Consider the following 25,894-nt stretch of genomic DNA (forward strand, 5'->3'; position numbering starts at 1 on the left):
TTTCGAGACAAAGTCAACAAGTGGGCAATACCAATTAAAACCAATTTTACAGATAGACGTTATTAAAACTTATATTAAAAAATATTTTTAAACGTACGCGGTCAGTTTCTCTTCTACTGATTTGAACTGAGTGCGGGTTACTTGGCCACCAAACAGCGCCCCCTCTGCAATCTGTGTCACTTAGTTATTCTTACAGTATTATAATCATATCAGAGGGCCAAACCTAAAAACACATATCATGAACGGACCATAAATTAAATGCAATAATATCATAAAATCATGATCATGCAATAAAAGATTAAAAATGCCTTGTTTTTTTTTTTTTTGGTTTTTTTGTCTTGTTTTTTTATTTATAAAATTTATGAAGGCACCAAGGTCCAAATATTTTCATAGACAGCCTGTTCTTTTACTATATGAAATTGTATTAAATATGTATGATTCAGTTTAATCAGATTGTTTAAAATACTTGTCAGTGCCTCTCAACTCACTCCCTGTTAGAGGCATTCACCGCCACGCCACGCCCCGTTCAGATTAGTTATTCCTAAACGTCATCCGCTATAATCATTTTCTTACTGTCAAGAAACCAACTCTTACGATCTGTCCTCTCACTATGGACCCTACAATTATCAACACGGGAGTAATGCTGGGATTGTCGCTCGTCTCAGGCTCCTCCGACTTGTTGCGCACTTGTAATTCCCCTGACCGCGTCACTTTGAAATGTTTCATTTTTGCCTTATGTCTTCTGACCTGTTTTTAATCAAAGGAGAAGCCATTTCGAGAAGTTATTTTTTTCTAACTTTTGCTCTGAAAAGACTTGGATATTAAAGACGCGGTCGGAGAATACCTTTGTTGGGTGAAAGTCCCTGGCAGGTGAAAGAGAAACGGGAATTTTTTGACAGCGTTTCTCCTGCACGCGCTTGAGTGCACGCGGCTTTTGATGCAGGAATAATTCAAGGATTTGAACATGATCTCAGCGCAGCTTCTGATCAGCTGCCGCACACCTGGGCTCTGTGTTCAGATACTTTATAGTGTTCTCTTACTGTGGACCAAAGAAATGCACGGACTTTCGGACTTCTCAAGTAAGTCACTAATATTCTGATGAGGAGGAGGAGGAGGAAGAGGAGGATGAGGATGATCAATAAATAGAAACATTTGCTAATTTTGTTGTCATAGTACAAAATGGAAAATTATGATTGTCGTACCCCACTATTGGGGCAAGATGATCCCCCACCTAGGGCAAGAAGAACCCCCAGGGTAAACTTGTCCCAGGGGTCATCTGACTTTTCTCAATGTATAAAATACATCTGATATCATAGGCTACTTAGTCATGTATTTCTTAAATTTAAAGTAAAATGTAAAATCTAATATTTTATGTAAATGTTTATTTTCACAATTTAGTTTGATAATTGAATATCTAAACAATGACAGGCAACTCAAATAACAGAATCTCAGTTAAAGAGATTCATCTGAAAGGTAAACTTGTTCTATAAATCATATACTGTGCAGGCCTATGAATACTGTATATACACATAAAGACTCCCATATTTTTAAGTTATGTCATAATAGCAATACTATTAATATAGATTAATGAATTCCACTCAGCCTATTAGGTTATAAAAAAATAGAGAAGTTGTTTTAAATGTACATCCAATGCATGGAAGTATTTAACAATAACCCCATAAGTTAACAATTATTAAATACCCCTGGAGTCGCAAGTTTGAATCCAGGGCATGCTGAGTGACTCCAGCCAAGTCTTCTAAGCAACCAAATTGGCCCGGTTGCTAGGGAGGGTAGAGTCACATGGGGTAACCTCCTCGTGGTCGTAGTTATTGGTTCTCACTCTCAATGGGGCGTGTGGTAAGTTGTGTGTGGATTCCCATCATAACCTATATATAAATATATTTGTAATAGAAAATAATTATATTATTATAATAAATGTTATTATCAATATTATGCGTATTGTTTATAACTTTATTATTATTATTACATCAAATATTTGAACAAAGAGGAATTATATTTATAATATATGATACAAAATATAAATATGTATATTTTACATAATATAAAAATAGTAATTTCATTTTGTTGATGCTTTAAAATCATACAAAATAAATATAAACATAAACATAAAGGTATGCATTAATTCTACCCCCTTTTATTATCGTTGTTGTTTTAGTTTTTTATTTCTAAGCCTATGTATTATTTATATTTAATTATCTTTATTGGGTTGCCTTTCTCGGCAAGTATTGATATGCGATTAATTGTGATTAATTTGGTTGATTAATAGGCATTTCATGTAATTAATTTGATTACATTTTGTATAGATTTACAGTTATAATTATTATTATACAAAATAATTGAACAAAATATGATTATATAAATAATATAATATTTAAAAAAAAATATGAAAAAATAAATAAATAATTTAGCATAATCATTTCATTTTGTTGAACATCTGGCAGTTTATTGTTGTTATTATTTTGTATGTATATTGAATTATCTTTATTGGGTTGCCTTTCTCATAAAATGTTGATATGAGATTAATTGTGATTAATTAATTTGATTAAATATCATTTCATGTAATTAATTTGACTAATGTAATAGATTGACAGTCCTTATTATTATTATTATTATTATTATACAAATTAATTGAACAAAATAAATTATATAATAAATAATCATTTAATTTTTTTGAACATCTGGCTGTTGACTGATGTTTTAAAAACAAAGCAAGCAAAAATAAACTAATTAACAGATAGGTATGCATTCTCTCTACAATCAAATCAGATTATTTGCTTAGGATCATCAACAGTCATTCAGCACAAGCCTGTGATGGAGATCTCCTACTCCTCAGGTGCCCAAGACACTCAACCATAACTATTCAGTCTGCATTTTATGGGCAGAGTGAAGCCCTTCCCCTTATTGTGCCAGGAATGAGATGCCAATGGCGTAATCACAGCTGTTCTGCCACCACAGCACTGCAGGTAAGTAGGCTTGCACTTTGCATTCTGTATAACCTTTTACTATGCATGAAATGTACTAACTTTATAAAACTATTGTAGTAGCCTTTAAGTAGTGAACGAGTCACACAGAGAAAATACACTTAAGAGAGCATTGTTGTAAGATTAGACTCCTGTGGCAGCTGATCTTTTTCACTTTTGGCACAGAAAAGATAATGTGTTCTCTGGAATCACGGCGCGGCTGTTACATTTTCTCTTCCTTTTGAAAAATGCACAGTCAATGGCTTTTGATTTTCCCTTTCTACTAGAAAGTGCTCTCTGAATGCCAAGGATATAGAGATTGTCAGCTTCTGGTTAGTCATCAAGTCTTTGGCCTTGATCCTTGCCCAGGAACCCCCAAATACCTCCATGTATCATACAGGTGTAAACCTAGTAAGTATTTCCTCCATTATGCCTTGTTTTTTTCTTCTCCAAATATTTGCTCAACGACATAATCTTTTTTGTCTTCCAGCGGAGCACAAAAAGAGAGTCACATGTGAGGGAGATCGACTTTTGCTGAACTGTAAGTATGCAAAAGTGCTGAATATCTACTCAGCTATTTATGGTAGAATAATGGAGGAGGAAGATCCATGCCTATCAAAGAAGGGAGAACATCCACCTTTTGGTAGGTTGTTGGGTTTATGTGAGATACATTTTTTATATAATATTGGCTGAATTGCATTGTAAACTTCAAATCAGTCTGATTTTAATTTGTTCCTACATTATGAACAGTTTTAAATATATATATATTTTTTTTATCATGGCAGAATGTCTTTTTCATGGAGCCGTGGATGTGGTCAGAAACATCTGTTATGGCAAGCAGAGGTGTTTGTTAGCCATAGATGAGGAACATTTTAATGACCCCTGCCCTCCTGGAACAAAAAAGTATCTCTCTGTTCTCTATGCTTGTGGTATGAACTCTCTCACAACCATTAAAACATTCCTAGAGGGAAACATAGCAGAATGTGTTCGTAATGTAATCCTCTGAAAGCATGGCATGCCAACTTGCAGTATAGCAGATCTGCAATCAGTTTTAAATTGGTTTAGAGTGTGGGAAAAGATTAACATTTGCCCTTTGTTTCATCTCAGATTGTCCATTTTCTTCCTGTCTTGTAATTTACAATGAATACAATTTTCGTGAATAAACATAGAGAATGAGCTTGGCATTTTTCGACCTCATGGGCTTCCTCTAAGACTTCCTGTGATTGCTTTGAATGCCAGGCTTTGCTACTGATTGGAAGGCAGAATCAGGCAGTTCACAGGAAATATAAAGATTATTCATCAGCCTTGTATTGAAAGATCTGAGGAGATACTGTGTTTTGGAGCCAGCATGGCCTTTGAGATGGCATTTTGGAAATTGTTAAATGTATACAAATAACCGATTTTGCTTTTTTTTCGAACAGTTCCACAAGCTTTACTCAAGTTAGCTGATCCCAACAGTTTCCAAACTACCTCAGTTCCTAACCAGACAACCAAAGCAGGTGACAATATACCATATTTAGTTCATTTTATATTGTACATCTACAGAATGGAGTTACCAAGAGGTTAAATGTCTCTTGTATTGTTATAGGAAAACATCCTGTTGTCAGAAGTTCAAAGTTTCCAGACAACAGGATTATTATCAGCAATTCATTAATGGCATATGGCTACATCACAGGTAAATTATGGCCTATACTTATATATGAGCACTTTATTAGGAATGGTTCAAATAAAGTTCTAGATGTGGTCTTATGCTGTTGTAGCCCATCTGACTCAAGGTTCCACGTGTTGTGTATTCTGAGATTCTATTCTGCTCACTACAAATGTACAGAGTGTTTATCTGAGTTACCGTAGCCCTTCTGTCAGCTCCAACCAGTCTGGGCTGCGTTTCTCAAAAGCATCGCAAGCTTAAGTTGATCATAGAGACCATTGGTTTACAATGCTTTTGGGTATTGCAGTCCTGACCACTCCGTTGACCTTTCTCATCAACACGGCATTTCCGACAGAACTGCTGCTCACTGGATATTGTTTGCTTTTGGCACCATTCTGAGTAAACTCTAGGGACTGCTGTGCATGAAAATCCCAGTAGATCAGCAGTTACAGAAATACTTAAACCAGCCCGTCTTGACACCAAAAATCATGCCACGGTCGAAATCACTTAGAACACATTATTCCCCATTCTGATGGTTAATGTAAACATTAACTGAAGCTCCTGACCCATATCTGCGTGACTTTATGCATTGCACTGCTGCCACACTATTGGCTGATTAGATAATCACATGAATAAGTAGGTGTACAGGTGTTCCAAATAAAGTGTTTAGTAAGTGTATTTATTATGACTAAAAATGAAGGTGAAAATAAATGCTTGGAAATTGATTTTGAAGCCACATTCAGTCTGAAGAACAACATACAAGAAATGTAATATTATATAAGTGACAAGTGCTTTTCTCTTGCAGAGCATCCAGAGATGGCAGGCCTACTCTTCACTTCAAGTGTTTGTGTGGGAATTCTCATTGTTTTAGTAGCTGTTTCAACACAGATAACCTGCAGGAGACATTTTAGTGCACCAAGAATGCTCAGTAAGAAGAGTAAATTAACTATGCTAGAAAAGAAAGAACCAATGAATCAAGACAATGATGATGAGGAGGATGACAAAGGATCAGATTCATTGCTGGATAGCTCTAACCTGTCAGAGATCGGCCAGAAGATGTATTGCTGGGAGGATGTTACATATACCACAGAGGCAGCAGAGCTCATGGAGAGAATTGAGCGACGAGAGCTTGTGATTCAGGAGATCAGGATGAATGCATACCTCAATGGCAACACGTGCATCCTACATTCAGACATGCCAACTATTAAGCAGATTGTACAGTGAATGGGGATCTTTTTTAATGGTTTACTGTTACCAAAACAATCTGCCTTCTAAAGATTTAAAGTATGGCATCATAGCACAGGGGCAGCCATACCAAATGCATTTAGTACCTGATTTTAAAGGCAAGGATTTATTCAATTCAGCTAAAAATAGCTGTTACACTGTACAGAAAGTAAACAATGTAAAAAAATGTTTTATAAATGATTGATTTGAATACAATTGTACTGTATGTAATATTGAAAGTAAATGCAAAGAAAGAAGATTACATTTATTGTTAACCAGAGGACCTTAGTGCACCTTTAAGTTGAAATGTACAATCATAAGTTCATACATTAAACCATTTTAAAAATAAACATATGTAATGTTCTTTTATTACACAATATCTCTTCAGTTTTCCTCTTCCCATTAGAAACCACACCTCTCGATACTGTAACCTCTCTCAGCCTTGAGGGCAGCAAAACATTCTGGGACTCCTCTTTCTTAATGCTCTTTAAATGAACTCTTTGATGCCACTGTGATTCTCAGAGCTGTAGTGCAACATCCTGTCTTTAAACAATATCAAGTTTCAATGGAGTTACTGCCAGAGGCAAAGACAAAGAGAGGAAAGGTGTCGCATCCTTCTTCCAATGCATCAGAGTTGACACACTTTGCAAAACTAACACACATATACATAGTCACAAAAATTCCTTTTATAATTGATGAAAAATGTTATTCATTAGAGCAAGGCACTAAAACACAGCAGTAGAAGTTGGTTTTGAGGAAGCTGCTGAATCTAAAAATCACATCAAATTTGACAGTGAATATATATGGGCACAGAAGACATTACAAGAAAATGTATACAGTTTCAGAATATGCCAAAATTCTGTATAACTGTACATTCAGATTTGATTTTCTCTGTCCATCTATCTTGGGCCCCATTTGATATTTGTGAGTCCCTGAAACTGTCTCTTTAGAGCCTGTCTGTCTGACCAATCAGACTGTAGGTACGTGTCATCTGCTTCTTCCAGTTTCTATGAATAATAGCAAAACAGATCAAACGATGATGAATGCTGTGAAAGTTTCAACAATGACAACATAAAAACGACATGATGAAGCAGGGTAATCAAACAAAATCTTTGTGCAAGAAAGACTTTTGAAAAGATTGATCTTTTGGCTCACTTTGAGTTCTTCCTGTCTCCTGTAATAGTGCATCATCATCTGTTTTTGATCCTCTTCACTCACCAGTGGCTCTCGCGCTGGTGCCCCCTGGCCTCTCTAAAATAAACATGCAAATAACAATGCTCAATTTTCCAACCTGCATACACACAAACACACTTTTCAAACTGTTCCTACACATCTGAGCACAATTGTCTTTAAATATTGAGTATGTTTGTTGTCATTATAAATCAAAGATTTATGAAAAATCAGGGATAAGAGAGAAGTTGTTTTTTTATTATTATTGAAATTGATACGTCCAATGAAAACATACTTTTTGAATTTTCACAAATATTTTTGTTTTCTCATTTTTCCCAATATAATCTTGCAGCTTTTTGCCCCTCTGAAGTTCTTTAGATGCCCACCAAAGTTGAGCCTCTTCCTCAGAGATCACCTGTAATGAGGCCTTTAAGACAGGTAGTGGAGATAAGACAATGTTAGATACAGTCAGCCTTTATATCTGTATTACAAGCTAGTCACACTTGTAAACAACATTGTATAATAAAATTATTATATTAAAAAGGAATACTCCACATTCGATACAAGTTAAGCTTAATCGACAGCATTTGTGGCATAATATTGATTACCACAAAAATTTATTTGAGTCACCCTTCCTTTTCTTTAAAAAAAGCAAAAACCGAAGTTACAGTGAGGCACTTATAATGGCAGTGAATGAGGACAATTTTTGGAGGGCTTAAAAGGTAGAAATGTGAAGCTAATAATTTTACGACAGCACTTACATTCATTCTTCTGTTAAAACCCAAGTATTATTTGAGCTGTAAAGTTGTTTAAATAATAATTTTGACGGTTGGTTTTGGGTTTTTGACATTACGAAGTTGTAAAATAGGCTATAACTTTACATAGAAAAGGTTAGTAAGCAATTTTATCACACTAAAATCATGATAACACACATTGCTTAAATCTTGTGGCTATACTTTTAAAACAGTGAATATTTGAATGTTTACGAATTGGCCCCATTCACTTCGATTGTAAGTGCCTCCCTGAAACACAGATTTTAGCTTTATTAAAGAAAAGATAGGACGAGTCGAAACTAATTTTTGTGGTAAGCAATATTATCCAACAAATGGTGTCAATTGAGCTTAACTTGTTTTGAACCCAGAATATTCCTTTAAACTTTGTAACTTGCATGGAGTTTATGGTCATGCACAGAAGGCAGAAAAGTTCACAGAAACCTGTGTTCCAGTAAGATCTTCTTGATTTTCAAAATCCATCCTTATTGGATCATGTGGAGGCAGTCCCATTGGGTAAACTATCATCACAGCTCCTCGCAGTTGGTCCAAAGCCTCTTTGACCGTATCCATGGTAATGCAGACATTTGCTTGCACTTGTTTCTTTTGAGAGAAGAAAATAAATAAATTAGCACCATATGGCATTGAACGGAAACTATAAACTGAAGTTTAGATGTATCCTTGGCAAATGTAGCTTTTTAAAATACATACTGTTGAGATCAAAGCTTTGGCCTCCTCCATTGTTTTCCTTAAAACTTCTTTCATCTTTTCATTTGGAGCTACATATGAAAAGGCAATGTTTAGTTTTCAGTTAATGGAACGAATCTTGCTATTAAATGTTATTAAACTACCATGTCCATTTCGGCGTCCAATCTCGTCCTTCTTAAACTCAGCACCACCACTGGGAATGCAGCGGTCCTCCCATTCATCCTTTAGTTTCAGATCAATGATCTGATCGCAAGTCAGGCCTTGCATGTTTGGTGGAAGAGTTATTCCGTGATCTGCCAACTCTGGAATTTCTACAAGGACACAAATATGGCAACAGAAAGTGATTAGCAACTTGCGCTTGAACTCTAAATAGCATTGCAAAAGACACTGCATTTGTTTGGTACTTTAGGACTAGTCGTGGTGCTAGACCTGTGACATGTTATCTTTTTCTAAGCTGGTACTGGCAGCTAAGATGAAAGTTCACCCCAAACAATTCTGTCATCATTTACTCTGATGTTAGACAATGTAAGCCTCAGTCACCATTCACTGTGTATGGAAAATAGATGCAATGACAGCTAACATTTTATTTTTGTGGGTAAACGGTCCCTTTGACTTGTTTTTATGATTAACAATTACACTATAATTGTGGGTAAATCTCTTTGCTAAGGACTCGTCTAACAAGATCAAAAACTCAAAAAGAAGCCAACAATGTAATGTACTATTTTCCACAGTTTTACAACACAAACAAATATGAGATCATAATCATACCAGAGCAGATCCTGTCCACCTTTAATCTTCCGTTATAGACCGCAGTGACCTGCTGGGACAGCGTCTCAATAGTCACATCCACTGTGGTATTGAAGAGAAATTGACTCTCATTTCCATGTTTGACGTGCAGCAGAACCATGACTCACTCACTAAATTGGTCCTATGTGGAGACGAAAATACATAAGAGAGCTGAGATCCGAAGATAAAGGAAAGAAACTCTGTTCAGCGTCACACTGTGTTTGTGTTGCCATGGCACCCACAACTCGCTTCTGGAATATTCTAGTGCTAGCACGTTGCGAAGATATTCGAGGGTATAACGTCATATTGAAATGAATAACTACAATCAATACGACGAATTATTTTGTATTAATACATAATGCATTTTAAATCACTCGTCAAACAAATTATACTTACTGATTCAATGGACCAGTGGACAGAGAGAGAGAGAGATAGAGACATCAACACTAGCTCTGTTTAAACAGGAAGTGGTGTTTTCAAAATAAAAGCTCTTCTTTTTTATTGTTCAATACAAAAATACTGTATATTTCAAATAAAAACTTTGTAAAGCTCACAAATATTTAGGGTCTTCATAGATTTTTTTAATTAAAAGTCTCTGGTATCCTTAATGTACAGCTTCACTTAGTAAAACCATAAAGCTGACGCTTTTATAAGTAATTTGCATTTATGAATATGAAATTTAATCAGAAATATAATCGGATTACTTAAATAAAAGGAATTCTCTTATTCTTTTGGATAATTAGTGAAGCCAAAGTATTTTCCCACAACAGTGAAAAGGGTCTTGAACGCAGGATATTTTCATCAATACCTTTACATTACGCCACACTGTAACTGAATATATGCAATGCCAACATAAATGCAAAGCAGTTTCATTGTAGTCGTTGCAGAAAACAGTTAACATCTACATATTTTTTGAATTTCTGTAAATAATAACTTGCTGCATAGAATCTATGTACAAGTTTAAAAGACACCTCATTATGTAATCTGTCATGTAGACTATTTACACAAGTGTATGCGCATGCATGTGTGCTTTGTTGTTACTGACCAGATGTTAAATTAAGTACTTAATAACTTGAGCTGAAACTAGAAACGGACAAAGTGTACATTTACACAATCTGAATTTCAGATAGCATTTAAAGAGTCAGAAACAAGGATAAAATATATGCAAGATACAATGATCAAGTTACTAAACTGGATGACAAATCGCAAAATATATTCATGTAATAAAACTGTGTGGCCACTTTACATTTGTTCCACAAAATGTTTATTTTTATTTCAGAGCGTACTTTATACAGCGTCTTTAGATAATGCAACTTAGGGGAAAACGTGCATCTCATTATATTTAAATTACAGTCCACACTATATAGACCAGTACAACAAATTCACATCCTATGTAACTACCACGTAAAATATAAATAAAACTATACACGCTATATAAAACTGCATTTTTCAGAATAAAGGTTTAAAGAAAGTGAGTGGCACGCAAGAAAAGTTCAAGTGACACTTACGTACGCCACACGGAGCCATGATCATGTCGCAACAGTAATATCCAATTGTGGGTCAGACTGGAGCTGTATTTACCTCATATGACAGCCGGCGAAACTGGAGCAATGTGACGAATATTTAAAGATTGCTTCATCTTTATCCACAGAGAAAACAGATCCCTTTCTGCAATCACTAGAACGACTTCTACTCACCCCGACCAAATGTTTTTAATGGTAGAGATGAAACACAGTCGTACTGTCACAGCTTTTGTCAGCACTTTGGGCACCTGTAGAAGCTCAATCAACCATGACCTGGCTGGAGCCAAGTGAGTATTTGCAGATTTTTTTTAAGTGCTGTAGTATGAGATAATAATAATGTATCTTTATGTAGTATTTATATACAGTATTATTTATATAGGCGTGTAACTGGGGTTCTCTTTTCTGTGTAACAGGTTGAGCAGCAGTTATAATTCAGGAATAATCTTCTAAATTGTCAAGAAGCAAGATTTTCTCTTCAGAATATCATATGTATTATAGCTCAGCTAATATTGCTCAGTCTGTCTGCTCAGAAGGCGTTTAATGTGGTGACCTCAGTTTATATATTAATACTAGTTTTTAATGCATACCCCAGGGTGTCTCACCCAGTTTACAAATCCACGTGTACTGTGCTCGTGCAAGTAGAGGCAGCTCGCTATTGGTCCGCTGTTCGTCCAATCGCTGTTTACGATATTATTAGAACGTACCAGCTAAACTTCAGTGTGGAAGCCTGGCACTTATGCGTCATGTGAAAGAATATGAAAAGAAGAAGATATTTCCGAAAATACCGTGCTTGTCATAAACAAACATCCATTAAAAAATAAATACAAATAGCTTTATGAGTCTTAATGCACACCTCTTATTAAAATAAATATGTGTCAGGGTTTCATCTAGTTATTTACCATGAATGGTAGCCTACCAATCTTAACTGGTTAAATCCTCCTAAACAAATTTTGACAGTACACAGCTCTTCCTGTGATTTCTTCTTTAATATGTTGCTTCCATAATATACATTTTAAATATATATTTAAGCCTTTACTGGATGGGAATTTCATCAAAAACTGTTACAAATTCCGGTCTTTAGAGACCAGACACTCATATCTATAACAATATGGATCCTGGGGTGGACTGGCCATAGGGAGCACTGGGCGTTCTCCCGATGGGCCGCTGGGTAAAGCCAGTTTCACACATGATCTGTTTGCATTACGTATACAGTACTTATGCTGGGTGGAAGCAGCACACACTTGATTATGCTTTCACATAAGACGAATTTGCACTGCGCAACTGATCCGTGACTTCTGTATACCACAAATGCAACGACAGGTAAGTAGTTCAGCATTATTTTGATTTCAAACATTTAAACATGGTACTTCTCTTATGTGAAAATGTAGTATCACAAACATTTTAAATTAAAACTTACCATCCACACAAACAGCCGAGGAAACTGCCTCCCATGCCTTTTCTTTTGCATTTAAATCTTTATATAAGAAATCCTCCATGTCATAGAGAACTTTATGTTTTTCCACCTCTACGATGAGACGAGTTTCATACATTGTGTCTTGTTTTTCAAAATGTGAGGTAAGCTGTAGTTCTCCGACCACCAGCCGGTCACATGATTGCCGCTTTCTGCTGAGATGTGAGTGTCTCCCCACTCACACACATATTTTTGCAACTCCTGGTAATAGTGTTTTGGTTTTCTTTGCTTTACCCAGGGCTGAATGTCGTATGGTGACTGTGAAACACAGTAGACTTTAATTATAGGCATTTATGGTGAAATTGCTCCATTTCCGTGTCAATCCATGTTCATTTTGACCACGAAAAATGTGGTATCACTTTAATTCAGCGCCTGCAGCACAGCAAAAATAGACTTGGATTGGAAACAATCACTGCACAGATTTATTTAGATGTTTTATTTTATATATGTATATATATATATATATATATATATATATATATATATATATATATATATATATATATGTGTAACAATATATATATATATATTGTTACACTATTTATGAGAGAAAGATAAAGAAATACTATCAATACTTGAGGAGTGTGTGTTGGGCACAGATACAAAAAAATAGATACTGGTTGAGATATAGGGGGTAGAATGACGTCCCGGGTCAATAAAGATCTGAGAGTATGCGTTTATTTGTTAAGGATTTGTACTTTTAATTTTAATGTATTAATATTATTATATTATTATTTTTAAAGGAGCCATTTGTAATAAACTAATTGTAGTGTTGACACATTTGTTTATTAGATGTTATTAAGTATATAATCAAATAAAAATGAAATATGTAAACATTTATAAGGTTAGCAGTGTTGAACAGAAAATTCAGAAGTGCAATAAGCCTGGCAACAGATGCATATGTGAAAGAGCCTTTTAAGTAGATAATAATAGGCTGTTCTTTAGAAATATCATGACCTACATGAAGTGATGCTAGTAAAACCACAAATACATCCACCTGTTTCCTGTCTGTTAGGATGGCTGTAGTTTTCTTGTCAAGAATGAGCAGCAGTACAGCAAGGAAGTCCTGCCTCCCTACTTCAAACACAGCAACATGACCAGCTATGTGCACCAGCTCAAGGTGATGAGCCAATGCCATAAAATGGCATACATTATAAAATTACATATATCCCTGCTGAAACAAATCTGCAAAAGTAGCCTACGCTCATTGTCATTATGGGGTATTGTTTGTAGAATTTTGAGGAAAATAATGAATTTAATCAATTTTGGAATAAGGCTGTAACATAACAAAATGTGGAAAAAGTGAAGCGCTGTGAATACTTTCCGGATGCACTCTATATATATACAGTGAGGAAAATAAGTATTTGAACACCCTGCTATTTTGCAAGTTCTCCCACTTGGAAATCATGGAGGGGTCTGAAATTGTCATTGTAGGTGCATGTCCACTGTGAGAGACATAATCTAAAAAAAAAAATCCAGAAATCACAATATATGATTTTTTAACTATTTTTTTGTATGATACAGCTGCAAATAAGTATTTGAACACCTGTATATCAGCTAGAATTCTGACCCTCAAAGACCTGTTAGTCTGCCTTTAAAATGTCCACCTCCACTCCATTTATTATCCTAAATTAGATGCACCTGTTTGAGGTTGTTAGCTGCATAAAGACACCTGTCCACCCCATACAATCAGTAAGAATCCAACTACTAACATGGCCAAGACCAAAGAGCTGTCCAAAGACACTAGAGACAAAATTGTACACCTCCTCGAGGCTGGAAAGGGCTACAGGGAAATTGCCAAGCAGCTTGGTGAAAAAAGGTCCACTGTTGGAGCAATCATTAGAAAATGGAAGAAGCTAAACATGACTGTCAATCTCCCTCGGACTGGGGCTCCATGCAAGATCTCACCTCGTGGGGTCTCAATGATCCTAAGAAAGGTGAGAAATCAGCCCAGAACTACACGGGAGGAGCTGGTCAATGACCTGAAAAGAGCTGGGACCACCGTTTCCAAGGTTACTGTTGGTAATACACTAAGACGCATGGTTTGAAATCATGTATGGCCGAAGGTTCCCTGCTTAAACCAGCACATGTCAAGGCCCGTCTTAAGTTTGCCAATGACCATTTGGATGATCCAGAGGAGTCATGGGAGAAAGTCATGTGGTCAGATGAGACCAAAATAGAACTTTTTGGTCATAATTCCACTAACCGTGTTTGGAGGAAGAAGAATGATGAGTACCATCCCAAGAACACCATCCCTACTGTGACGCATGGGGGCGGTAGCATCATGCTTTGGGGGTGTTTTTCTGCACATGGGACAGGGCTGACTGCACTGTATTAAGGAGAGGATGACCGGGGCCATGTATTGCGAGATTTTGGGGAACAACCTCCTTCCCTCAGTTAGAGCATTGAAGATGGGTCGAGGCTGGGTCTTCCAACATGACAATGACCCGAAGCACACAGCCAGGATAACCAAGGAGTGGCTCTGTAAGAAGCATATCAAGGTTCTGGCGTGGCCTAGCCAGTCTCCAGACCTTTGGAATCTTTGGAGGGTGCTCAAACTCCGTGTTTCTCAGCGACAGCCCAGAAACCTGACTGATCTAGAGAAGATCTGTGTGGAGGAGTGGGCCAAAATCCCTCCTGCAGTGTGTGCAAACCTGGTGAAAAACTACAGGAAACGTCTGACACTCTGTAATTGCAAACAAAGGCTACTGTACCAAATATTAACATTGATTTTCTCAGGTGTTCAAATACTTATTTGCAGCTGTATCATACAAATAAATAGTTAAAAAATCATACATTGTGTTTTCTGGATTTTTTTTTTAGATTATGTCTCTCACAGTGGACATGCACCTACGATGACAGTTTCAGACCCCTCCATGATTTCTATGTGGGAGAACTTGCAAAATAGCAGGGTGTTCAAATACTTATTTTCCTCACTGTATATATATATATATATACATACACACAAACATAGTGCAAATTTAAATACAAATCTGTTATATACAGTGCAAGGGAATGTAATGGCAGAAGAGGTTGGATGTGTTGGATAAATATAAAAAGACATAATTATTGCTCAATGGGGCAGTTTAATCTGTTCATGAGATGGATAGCCTGAAGGAAAAACTGTTCCTGTGCCTGACGGTTCTGGTGCTCAGTGCTCTGTAGCGCCTGCCAGAAGATAACAATTAACAAATGTAGTGGGCTGAGTGAGTGGAGTCCAGAGTGATTTTTCCAGCCTTTTTCCTCAATCTGGAAGTGTACAATTCTTGAAGGGAGGCAGGAGGGCAACCAATAATTCTCTCAGCAGTCCGAACTGCCCTTTGTAGACTTCTGATATCCATAGTCTTCTGATATATTTCATAGCTGAACCAAACCAGACAGTTGTTGAAGTGCAGAAGATAGACTCAATGACTGCTGAGTAGAACTAATAATACCAACTGACATTTTAAAAATATGTCCACGCACGAAAGCCAAAACTTGAAAGACACTGAATACTTGCTTACTTGCTAATGCTTATTTTATCTGCAGCATGATTTTGTGAAATCTCACGAACATCTCCCGAAATTACATTGACAAATTATGCTTTGTCATATTAATCTGCCAAGGAGATCTATTATACCTGGAAAAAGCTATCTAATAATATTTGCAATTAAAATGTTGCTTGTGTGGTGGGGCGGTCAGATAGGAGCAATTACATGGAAGAAAACAAAGGGGAAGGCCTCACTTTTCTTTGTGGGATTAAGTGAAACCAAAACAATTGGTGAGATGGGACAAAGGAAAAAAATAAAGGGAACGAATGAGAACCCTATAATGACACTCTATAGACGACTACGCCACCCGGAGTACACTGGGAAATAACAGCCCTATATAGGGGCACACAGGTTCGTTAGCCAAAGGTAGGGTGAGCACTGAGACGTGGGCAAGAGCATATACAGAGAGGATCACTTTATTAAATTGTTAAAGAAGTATTAAAAACATTCAATCCCTGCTTTTAAACATTTTCAACGGTCTCAACGTACACATCACAAAAGACTGGTACCGGACATCACATATACAAAACCACAGTTCACCAGTAACAAACAAAGGCAAAAGAAGAGGGAAGGCTAGCTGCGACCCCCAAATTTCCACCCCACACCTAATACCCACAGACATGGTCATGTGTCTGTCAGTGGGGAGAGAAGAAGGGTTAAGAGCCATCACCTGGTGATTATTGACTCTATACACCTGTGACTCAATTCAGTGATGGCGGAGTCGCTGTCCTTTTCTGCATATCGCGGCAGTGTTTTGTGGTCTTTTCTACATAACGCGGCGGCTCATTGTTGCTTATCGCGGCCCATTCGGCACGTTTTGCGGCCGAACCACCGGCCGCTCGGTTCTCCCGATGGACATTCTGCCCCTGATCGGCCCAAAAGTGCATCGGCCCACTGGGAAAATGCCGGTATCCCAGATTACCAGTCCAGCCCTAGTTACATTTGCATAATTCCCACCTTAGTACTACTTCGGTTATGTTAATGAGTGTTACATTTCCAACAAACGCTCTAAGCGGTTGACCAGTCACAACAGACTGAGCCAGCTGACCAATCAGAGCAGACTGGGCTTTTTGGAAAGGGGGTTTTAAAGAGAGCGTTTCAAACAGAGGGTGAAGTGAGGTGCTACAGCAATGTACAGTATGAGAAACATAATGTGTGTTTTTTTTTTTACATTAAAGCATGTAAACCAATATTCTAGTAGACCCCCAAAATAAAATTATGAACCTGTATAAGACCATAATATGGGCTCTTTAAAGCATGATTCCGTCACTCAAGGCCATCTAGAAGGCCTCGACTGGGACATATATCCTAAAGACCACACCCACCAAGAACAAATAAATCAATCTGACTGAACTTTTAATTTTTCCCTATTAATTTTTAGATGTTAGGAGTGGAAAGCGACATACAGAGGCAAAAAGGTGAATGAAAAAAAAGGATAAAAATTATTTATTTATTAGGAATGTTAGGGCAGCAGAAAACACTTTGCTGGCTCTAAGAATTCGCCACTGATCTTATGGATTTTTTTAATGCTGCCTTTATGGGATTTTTGGAGCTTTAAAGTTCTGGTCACTATTCACTTGCATTGTATGGACCAACAGAGCAGAGATATTCTTCTAAAAATCTTTGTGTTCTGCAGAAGAAAGAAAGTCGTACACATCTGGGATGGCGTGAGGAAATGATGAGAGAATTACAAATTTTGGGTCAACTTTCCCTTTAATAGTATTTTTTGTCTGATACAACTTGATTCCCTATCATGTCTAGAGAAGGGCAGGTTTCTTATAAGTCCTTATTCTTCTCTAAGTATCCCTTGAGAGCTTGTGGGAGAGCTGGACTCCTTGAGACAGCAATAGAACCAACAGCACAAAATCATACGTCATGTAAATTAAAAGACACTTTAAAAGTTGTAACTCTAGTGTCAAACTATTTTGCTAATATGCAAGTGTATCTTGTTTTTTTATGTTTATTACACACAATCAATATTTTGTCACTTCTTTTCAGATTAGAATCAGAATCAGAATCAGCTTTATTGCCAAGTATGCTTACACATACAAGGAATTTGTCTTGGTGACAGGAGCTTCCAGTGTACAACAATACAAAAACAGCACCAAGACATAGATAAATAAAAAATAAAATAAAATAAATAAAAAAGAATAATACAAATAAATAAATATACATACATGTATGTCATATTGAAATCAAGAGGCATAAATCAATTTGTGTTTCTGTGGCAGCTGGATGTGTCATCTGCAGATGTATATTCAAATGGAATGGTCTCTGTGATCTCACACAGCACCCACCTGCTGGATTCTACATCTGAGCCTGCCAGGTAAGAGAGCAACAGCGCACCTGTGGTCCATAGTTTATTTGTATTTTTTTTGTCTCATGCACACAAAAAGGAACTGAGAGTACTCCTCTGGGTTTTCCAGTCTCTTCTGCTGTTTCCTTTGTATTTTATTTTCTGTTTTGCGGAACGCAAGTGAAAATCACTTGCCATTTTATCAAGCACTGCTGAAAGCTATTTGGTTCAAAAATGAAACTTTGTCTTTGTGTTTGTTTTTGAGTACTGTATGCAATAGACTGGCATGTCTTAAGGTCAATATTAGGTCAAAAATGACAAAAAAAGAAACAGCTTTCGCTGAAACTCATCAGTCAATCATTGTTTTGAGGAATGAAAGCAATACAATTCTTTAAATTGCCAGAAGCTGTCAGTTTGTCCAGGTACTCAGGTGACATTTAACCCCACGTTCACTTCCTGTAGCACTTGCCATAGATGTGGCTGTCTTGTTGGGCACTTCTCACGCACCTTACAGCTTAACTGATCCCACAAAAGGTCAATTGGATTAAGATCCATAACACTCTGTTCCAGTGATCTGTTGGCCAATGTCTGTTTCTTTGCCCACTCTAACATTTAAAGTTTTTCTCTTTCAAAAGTGGCTTTCTTTGCAATTCTTCCCATAAGGCCTGCACCCCTGAGTCTTCTCTTTACTGTTGTACATGAAACTGGTGTTGAGTGGGTAGAATTCATTGAAGCTGTCAGCTGAGGACATGAGGTGTCTATTTCTCAAAGATGACCTTATCCTCTTGTTTAGTTGTACATCTGGCCTTCCACATCTCTTTTTGTCCTTGTTAGAGCAAGCTGTCCATTGTCTTTGAAGATTGCAGTGTACACCTTTTTATGAAATCTTTTTAAGGGCGGAGGGCGGGCCCGGGTTGTGATTATGCACACCCGGTCCCTTATCAGGCTAATTAAGCCTCCGAGAGGGATAAAGGCTGATGGCAGATGGTGGTGCGACCAGAGAGAGATCGTTTACGGACATGTCCGTCATGTGTGTTTGTCTTTTGTTTCAGTTTTATATTAAAATATTATTTATATTATCAAGCCGGTTCTCGCCTCCTCCTTTCCATCGAACTACGTTACAGGCAATGTCAAGCATTGTATAGCCTTCATTCATCAAAACAATGATTGACTGAAGAGTTTCTTAATAAAAGCTGTTTCTTTTTTGCGATGTTTGAACTAATATTGACCTTAAGACATGCCAGTCTATTGCATACTGTGGCAACTCAAAAAACAAACACTAAGACAATGTTAAGCTTCATTTAACAAACCAAATAGATTTCAGCAGTGTTTGATATAATGGCAAGTTATTTTCTTGTACCAAATTAGCAGTTAGCATGATTACTCAAGGATAAGGTGTTGGAGTGATGGCTGCTGGAAATGGGGCCTGTCTAGATTTGATAAAAAATGTTAAAAAAAAAAATGTAAATAGTGATGGTGCTATTTTTTTACATCAGTAATATCCTGACTATTCTTTGCGATCAGCTGAATGCCACTTTGGTGAATTAAAATACCAGTTTCCTTCCGAAACAGCAAAATCTGTACAACACTGGCAGCCAAAGGTTTGGAATAATGTAGAGATTTTGCTGTATAGATCTATCTATTTATCTATCTATCTATCTATCTATCTATCTATCTATCTATCTATCTATCTATCTATCTATATTTGATTGAGAAAACACTGGAGTTAATTATATTTTATTACATATACATATATTTGTTTTTATTACACACATACATATATATATATATATATATATATATGTATATATATATATATATAATTAACTCCAGTGTTTTCTCAATCAAATTTGTATTTCACAGTTAGTATTCCAATCCAGTTTATTATCAAAAATAAAAAAAGCAATATGTATATATATTTATTCTATTTGATTGAGAAAACACTGGAGTTAATTATATTTTGGGCTGGGTATTACATTGTAATTTGTCATCTTTTACATAAATAACATTCAACAGTTATTTTAATAGTTGGCCTCTATAACAAAAAATTTGACTTCTAGTGAACAGGAAATATGTCACATACATCAACCCACAAAAAGCACAGTTGCGAACAGGGAAGACTGATACAGACCAAACTGAATATAGCCGATTTATGTGACTCTGTCCAAGATGATTTTACTCTTTTTCAGTCTTTTCTTTTGGAACACTCCTTCATTTGCATCTCCTGAATCATCTGTGCCGGGTGAGTATCCTATGATTGTGCAATTTTTAAAAGAAAAATATATGATTTTAATGTAGGCTTCATGTAACATTATGTTGTCCTTTAAAATACTTGTAATACTTAATTAGTATTACAAAAGAGAAAAGTGATTCCTAATAACAAAACAGAGTAGGGTTTTTGTCATTTTTGTCATTTGTTCCCTGTTTTGTTGCCTTTTCTGTGTACTTTGAAACTACGGAAGTGATGTTTCAGCATGTTAAAGTGAAACTGTTAAAATTATTATTAGTTAACAGTTTATAGAGGGCCTCAATAGCCTGGAGACAGATGATTTCATCAGTACAACATTGTGAAATTCATGGCAACCTGTTGTTCACGTGTAAGCACAATATTGAGACATATGGTTTCAATCTATGTTGTGTGGCCATGATGTGCACATGATATGCAACATGGCGATTTATTTTTCCATAAAAAAAGGACCAAATCAAAACTCTTCTAAGTACTTTTCAATCAGATCTTTGTATAACTGGGACTTTTGACAATTCTAATCAGTAACATTGTATAGAAGAGTGTATTCTATGGAAAAATGATCTATTTCCTGTCAAAGTCCTCTGATGGTGAGCAAACTGACAAACTCTGCCTCTACTGACAAACAACATGCAATACATGCTAATATATCTGATGTAATTCAACAGACTATACTGTATTATTGAAAGAACATCAGTTGGGAAATTAATTAAGGTTCCTTTATCATTAAAATGTTGGATAATAATATGTGCCTGTTTGTTTGCTATTTTCTAAAATCCATTGTTTCTCTCGTTTTTACCAAGAAATTAACTGCCTTATCATAAATCTGGTATATGTTAATTGCACATGGGATGACAATGGGACTCAAAAGTACAATTACAGTTTTAAGAGCATGTAAGTTAAACACAGAACACAAATTTGTGCACTTTTTGAATGAATATTTCAGGACTAACACATGTAATTTATCATAGGTTTTCAGGTCATGAAACTCTGGAGTGTTCTAACTATCACATATATAAATATGTTAACGTGGGCTGCATGATTCCCTACAAAGAAACACAACGGTTCAATTTGCTAAGCACATGGCTGTACAATGACAACGGCAGTTTGATGATACACCAGAAACATGACCTGAAAGATAAGGGTATGTCAACACATGTATTTCGACAATAATGTGTGGAAAACATAAATGTCTTATGAATTTACACACTTACTGTGTTGCTAATTAGTGAAGCTTTACCCTCCGTATAACCTGTCTGTGGTGGAGAGAAAAGATGCCGAACTGTGGCTGTATTGGAATGTTACGGGAAACAACAGCCTTTGCACTGAGAGCCAGGTTCGCCACAGGAACGACAACAAGGACTGGCAGGTAAAAATGAGTTTTATGAGATGGAACAAATAGATACAGAGGTACCAAAAAGTATTCAATAACTTGAGCCACACTTAAACTATCTGATCTCAATATGAGTTTTGGTGGATGCTTTCTTTTGGCAAGTGTTTCAGCAGAGTAACCACATGTGTAGTCTTTGGGGCCTATATTGATCTATATTGTCATCATGCAACTCATCTCACTGAACATGTGACATGGTTAAATTCTTCTCTCTTCCCAGATCAAAACTCCAAGCACCAAGACCTCCTTTAGTTTACCTTTTCCTTCAAAAAAACAATACAAGTTCCAGGTCAGGGCTCGGGTATCGGCATCCTGTGGAGAGTCCAAACTTTGGAGTGATTGGAGTGAGCCTGTGTTCTGGGGATCTTTAAAGCCAAATAATGACACAGGTACTGACTGACACAGGGAGAAGATAGTGACATATCTAACCTTATCTGTATTACAAGCTCGACTCTCAGTGCCTTATCTGCCCAGTGTTGACCAATTTTATAGATCGACAGATAGGCTGATGAGAAGAACATATTAGATTATTAATTCCTATGCTGGTCTAGGTTGGTGGACCAATTCAGCCATGCTTTTCACCAGCTAAACTTAGCTGATTGTATATGACTGAAATACGATAACTATGGCTTTAATGGCTACTCCTTTTTTCCCCCAGAAGGTCCAGATACCAAGTCTGTGACGGCATTGGTTCTGTATACAGTGGGAACCATAATAATGCTTGTCATACTCTCCTGCTTGCTGGTCCAGAGCGAGAGGTTTGTGTCTCAAACTCCTTATTCATAGTTCCACTTAATTTAGCATTTTAAAGGAAATACTGCTCAATACTCTGTATTATAGATTGTTTGCTCGAAACGACCTTGGTCTCCTAAGAAAATAAATGCATTGTTGTACCTAACTACAAATATAATCTATATGTGCACTCCACATAGATACCAAAATATTTATAGGAGAAACTTGTTCAATCTGTGTGGTATGAACAGTAAATGGTGGAGGATACACTAACATCTAACATTGTTGCAAATAGTTGTTTTGTGTGATTAGGGTGATCAGTATCCCATTTGGTCAAGTTGGAACCTGTTGACTTATTCTCTTTGTGCATGTGCAGTTAAAGTGCAGGTATATGCATTACTTTGGAGAATTAATTTATATATGTCTGATCTAGAATCAGTTAATCAGTGATCTTTCTTTGAGCTGTGCTATTGCATTAGATTAACCTGACCCTAACCCTAAACTATTAACAACATTAGAAACAACAATATTTTAATAGCAAATCTGAGTGGTCTTCTTGCATCTAGTTAACTTAACCAAAATAGTTAAGTTAATTGAATTGCATATGTTTTGGAGATGCCATTACTCAGTTCAGTTGAGGGAATGAGTTTACTGTGAGTTTACTGGGATATTGTGAACTTATTAGGTATTCAGTGTCACAAATTTCAAACTTCATTGTTGTCTGGCAAGAGCTGTGCAAGATTCTTAAATTGTTTTTCTGTGTTCTATGGAACAAATTACAATTTCATTGTTGTAATTGATCAATGGCATGATGTTGGCCGTTTTGGTGAAATTTTTCTCTGCATGTCTTCCACACTAAATGTCTCTTCAGCCTACATGTGTGCAATGTCGATATATACTGTAATGTTTAATATTTTATTTTTAGGTTAAGAGTCATTTTAATACCATTAGTGCCAAATGCAGGCCGAAATGTAAACAACTATCTTGCAGACCTTTTCGACAACTGTGATGGCAATGTTGAGGTAAGTGACAGATTTCTTTCATTCACTTCATTATCGATGACACAATGAATGAATTTAATTGTCCACAAGTACAAGTAGGCAACCTGCTTAAGTTCCTTAATTGACGAGGGAGACCTCAGCCTAAATCAGTACAAATAATTTCATTTGTCATCTTTTTTTTGTCATACAGAATTGGCTTTCCATATCCAAAGATCTGGAGAAAGCCTTCAAATCCAATTTTACTGAGCGTGCCTGCCCTGTTCGTGAGTACAGAATAGTGTCCCAGTTGAGCAGTGACAGTGAAAGCGTCATCTCAATCCCAAAAGGCATGTCATCAGATTACCAATGCAAGCAAAGCTACTCATCGGCCTCCACCATACCTGGACCTGCTGAAAACCCACAAACCCAGGCTCCATCTCAAGTGTATAATCCAGTCTAGACAACAGTCTTTAAATCTGAGGGATTTACAATATAGCATAAGCTGCTGATCTGAAAGTGTTGGTTGGGTTAGGCAGTTGAGAGTTTAGAAATTAGTGAAGATTTTGTTTTGGCTCATGCAGATCTTAAAGGTGTAGTTTCACCCAAAAAATGAAAATTCTCTCATCATTTACTCACTCTCATGCCATCCCAGATGTGTAAGACTTTCTCTCTTCTGAACACAAATATTTTTAAAAGAATATCTCAGCTCTATTGGTCCGCACTATGCAAGTGAAAGGTGACCAGAACTTTGAAGCTCCAAAAATTACAAAGGCAGCTAAAAAAGTGACAGAATGTAAAAGTGGGGATTTGAAATAAAAAATGACTTTTTTACTATTTAAAAAATATACTTTTATACTATACTATTTATCCGTTTCTCACCCACACCTATCTTATTGTATCTGAACAAATGGATTTAACCACTGGGGTCTGGATGACTTTTATGCTGCCTTTATATGATTTTAGAGCTTCAAAGTTCTGGTCACCATTCGCTTGAATTGTATGGACCTACAGATCTGAAAAAGTCTTCTATCGTCTTTGTGTTCAGCAGAAGAAAGACATTTTACACATCTGGGATGGCATGATAGAGTAAATGATGAGTTAATTAAAATTTTGTGAACTATCCCTTTAATTGTTTGTTGAAAATAAATATGTACAGATGCTGGTGAAATCCAGTTCAGTCCAAGACCAGTATTGGCAGTAAACCTTTGCAACATTATTTGTTTTTATTGGGTTTTTGTTTTGATAAGCATTTTGATTATTACTGTTGTTCCAAATGTACATTTATTTATAATCATTTCCTGCTCACCAACTCATTTGACATATCCAAGGCCTAAATCTGATTTGACATTTTTATTATTTAATCAAATGCTATTAGGCGGTGGGCCGGACCTCGAAATTATGAATTTAATACTTACCTCACAGCTGTGTAAGTCTTTTTTTGCTGAGGTCATGTAATAAAATCGTATAAGTACTACAGACATTGTTTCCCACTTTGTTGTTTGCACATTTGACGCAAAATGTCCTTACAACTCTTACTTTTTTAAACCGGCAAATAAGCAGGAGTACTAATCATAACGTTAGAAAACCTCCCGTTTCCTTGACAACCAATGTAAATAATGAACACAGATGACCAGGAAGCTGCGTTCTTGAAATTACAATTTTGCTGTGAATCATTAAAAAAGTAAATTTAGTTCTGTAGTTCAGTAATACTGAGGTAAAAATGAGGTGTTTTATCCATTTAGCCTCAAATGTACAAAGCCCTGTAACCCCCCCTTTCCCAGACAAGTTGGGCAAAGATTGTTCAATGTACAAATGTATCGGTGAACCTGCAAACCACAGAGAGTACAGTACCTGAAAAAGCCGTATTGGCATTTAACTTAAATTTGGCAAGTGATGCATTCATGACATCCCCAAAATAAAAAGGTTGCTGCTCAGAAGTCATTCTGAATATACACATAACCAACATATATTTAGAAAGCCAACCCTTGAGAGTTTACATTTCAAGACTCAAAATTAACCAGACTGTTATTAATATTGAGATATATAAGCTCAAACATAGAAACAAAAACAGCAAATATTAAGAATATATTTATAAAATGTATAAAAATATTATGTGAATTTAGGATTGCAACTTATAACCACAACTAAAACATGGGGATTTTTTAAAGACAATCATCCCGCACATCCTATTCAATATGCTATAATAAAATCAACTAATCGAATATTCGAAAATCGTGACTCATCCCTAATTAATATAGTATTTCAGTGCAAGTGGATGACATGACAAGTAGCAAAAGGCAGTGCAATACGCGTGTAAGTGGGGTAAAATTTTCATAGCAAATTTAAAAATAAAAAAAATAAACCAATGTAGCAGCATCATAGTGTAAACTACCAGTGTATTTGTGCAAGAGTCAATCAGCTGCCCTTAGGTTATTGGAGG

At 36.4% G+C, this 25,894-nt stretch overlaps 3 protein-coding genes across 9 annotated transcripts; 2 read left to right on the forward strand and 1 right to left on the reverse strand.

Annotated features, from left to right (window-relative positions):
* The first annotated feature begins 558 nt into the window (after positions 1-558).
* On the forward strand, positions 559-5,854 carry LOC127636600 (protein eva-1 homolog C-like). Of its 3 annotated transcripts, none has more exons than XM_052117231.1 (8): positions 559-1,079; positions 2,788-2,984; positions 3,269-3,392; positions 3,472-3,624; positions 3,767-3,910; positions 4,403-4,480; positions 4,570-4,656; positions 5,435-5,854. In XM_052117231.1, the coding sequence occupies exons 1-8, from the start codon at positions 965-967 to the stop codon at positions 5,851-5,853; spliced, it is 1,317 nt and encodes a 438-aa protein (XP_051973191.1). In that variant the 5' UTR covers positions 559-964; the 3' UTR covers position 5,854. The 3 variants fall into 3 exon arrangements, with proteins under 3 accessions (XP_051973191.1, XP_051973192.1, XP_051973193.1); XM_052117232.1 differs by having other exon boundaries at positions 949-1,079; positions 2,760-2,984; XM_052117233.1 differs by having other exon boundaries at positions 952-1,079; positions 2,855-2,984.
* A 22-nt stretch (positions 5,855-5,876) lies between these two features.
* Positions 5,877-12,370, reverse strand: LOC127636602 (cilia- and flagella-associated protein 298). 3 transcript variants are annotated; one of them, XM_052117240.1, is made up of 8 exons: positions 12,228-12,370; positions 9,270-9,429; positions 8,645-8,812; positions 8,505-8,572; positions 8,238-8,396; positions 7,319-7,450; positions 7,009-7,104; positions 5,877-6,860 (listed from the first exon to the last, which is right to left on the reverse strand). In XM_052117240.1, the coding sequence occupies exons 2-8, from the start codon at positions 9,406-9,408 to the stop codon at positions 6,753-6,755; spliced, it is 870 nt and encodes a 289-aa protein (XP_051973200.1). In that variant the 5' UTR covers positions 9,409-9,429; positions 12,228-12,370; the 3' UTR covers positions 5,877-6,752. The 3 variants fall into 3 exon arrangements, with proteins under 3 accessions (XP_051973200.1, XP_051973198.1, XP_051973199.1); XM_052117238.1 differs by lacking the exon at positions 12,228-12,370 and adding an exon at positions 10,796-10,924; XM_052117239.1 differs by lacking the exon at positions 12,228-12,370 and adding an exon at positions 9,684-9,762.
* On the forward strand, positions 10,955-24,928 carry LOC127636601 (cytokine receptor common subunit gamma-like). 3 transcript variants are annotated; one of them, XM_052117235.1, is made up of 13 exons: positions 10,960-11,097; positions 11,224-12,130; positions 12,386-12,443; positions 13,297-13,401; positions 18,043-18,137; positions 20,297-20,349; positions 21,156-21,246; positions 21,324-21,496; positions 21,582-21,721; positions 21,963-22,131; positions 22,401-22,500; positions 23,400-23,496; positions 23,666-24,928. In XM_052117235.1, exons 4-13 carry the CDS (start codon positions 13,375-13,377, stop codon positions 23,912-23,914), a joined length of 1,194 nt encoding a protein of 397 aa, XP_051973195.1. In that variant the 5' UTR covers positions 10,960-11,097; positions 11,224-12,130; positions 12,386-12,443; positions 13,297-13,374; the 3' UTR covers positions 23,915-24,928. The 3 variants fall into 3 exon arrangements, with proteins under 3 accessions (XP_051973194.1, XP_051973195.1, XP_051973196.1); XM_052117234.1 differs by lacking the exons at positions 11,224-12,130; positions 12,386-12,443 and having other exon boundaries at positions 10,955-11,097; XM_052117236.1 differs by lacking the exons at positions 10,960-11,097; positions 11,224-12,130 and having other exon boundaries at positions 12,313-12,443; positions 22,404-22,500.
* Positions 24,929-25,894: the final 966 nt, after the last annotated feature.

The sequence above is a fragment of the Xyrauchen texanus genome, chromosome 44 (genome assembly GCF_025860055.1).
Source record: "Xyrauchen texanus isolate HMW12.3.18 chromosome 44, RBS_HiC_50CHRs, whole genome shotgun sequence".
Lineage (NCBI taxonomy): Eukaryota > Metazoa > Chordata > Actinopteri > Cypriniformes > Catostomidae > Xyrauchen > Xyrauchen texanus.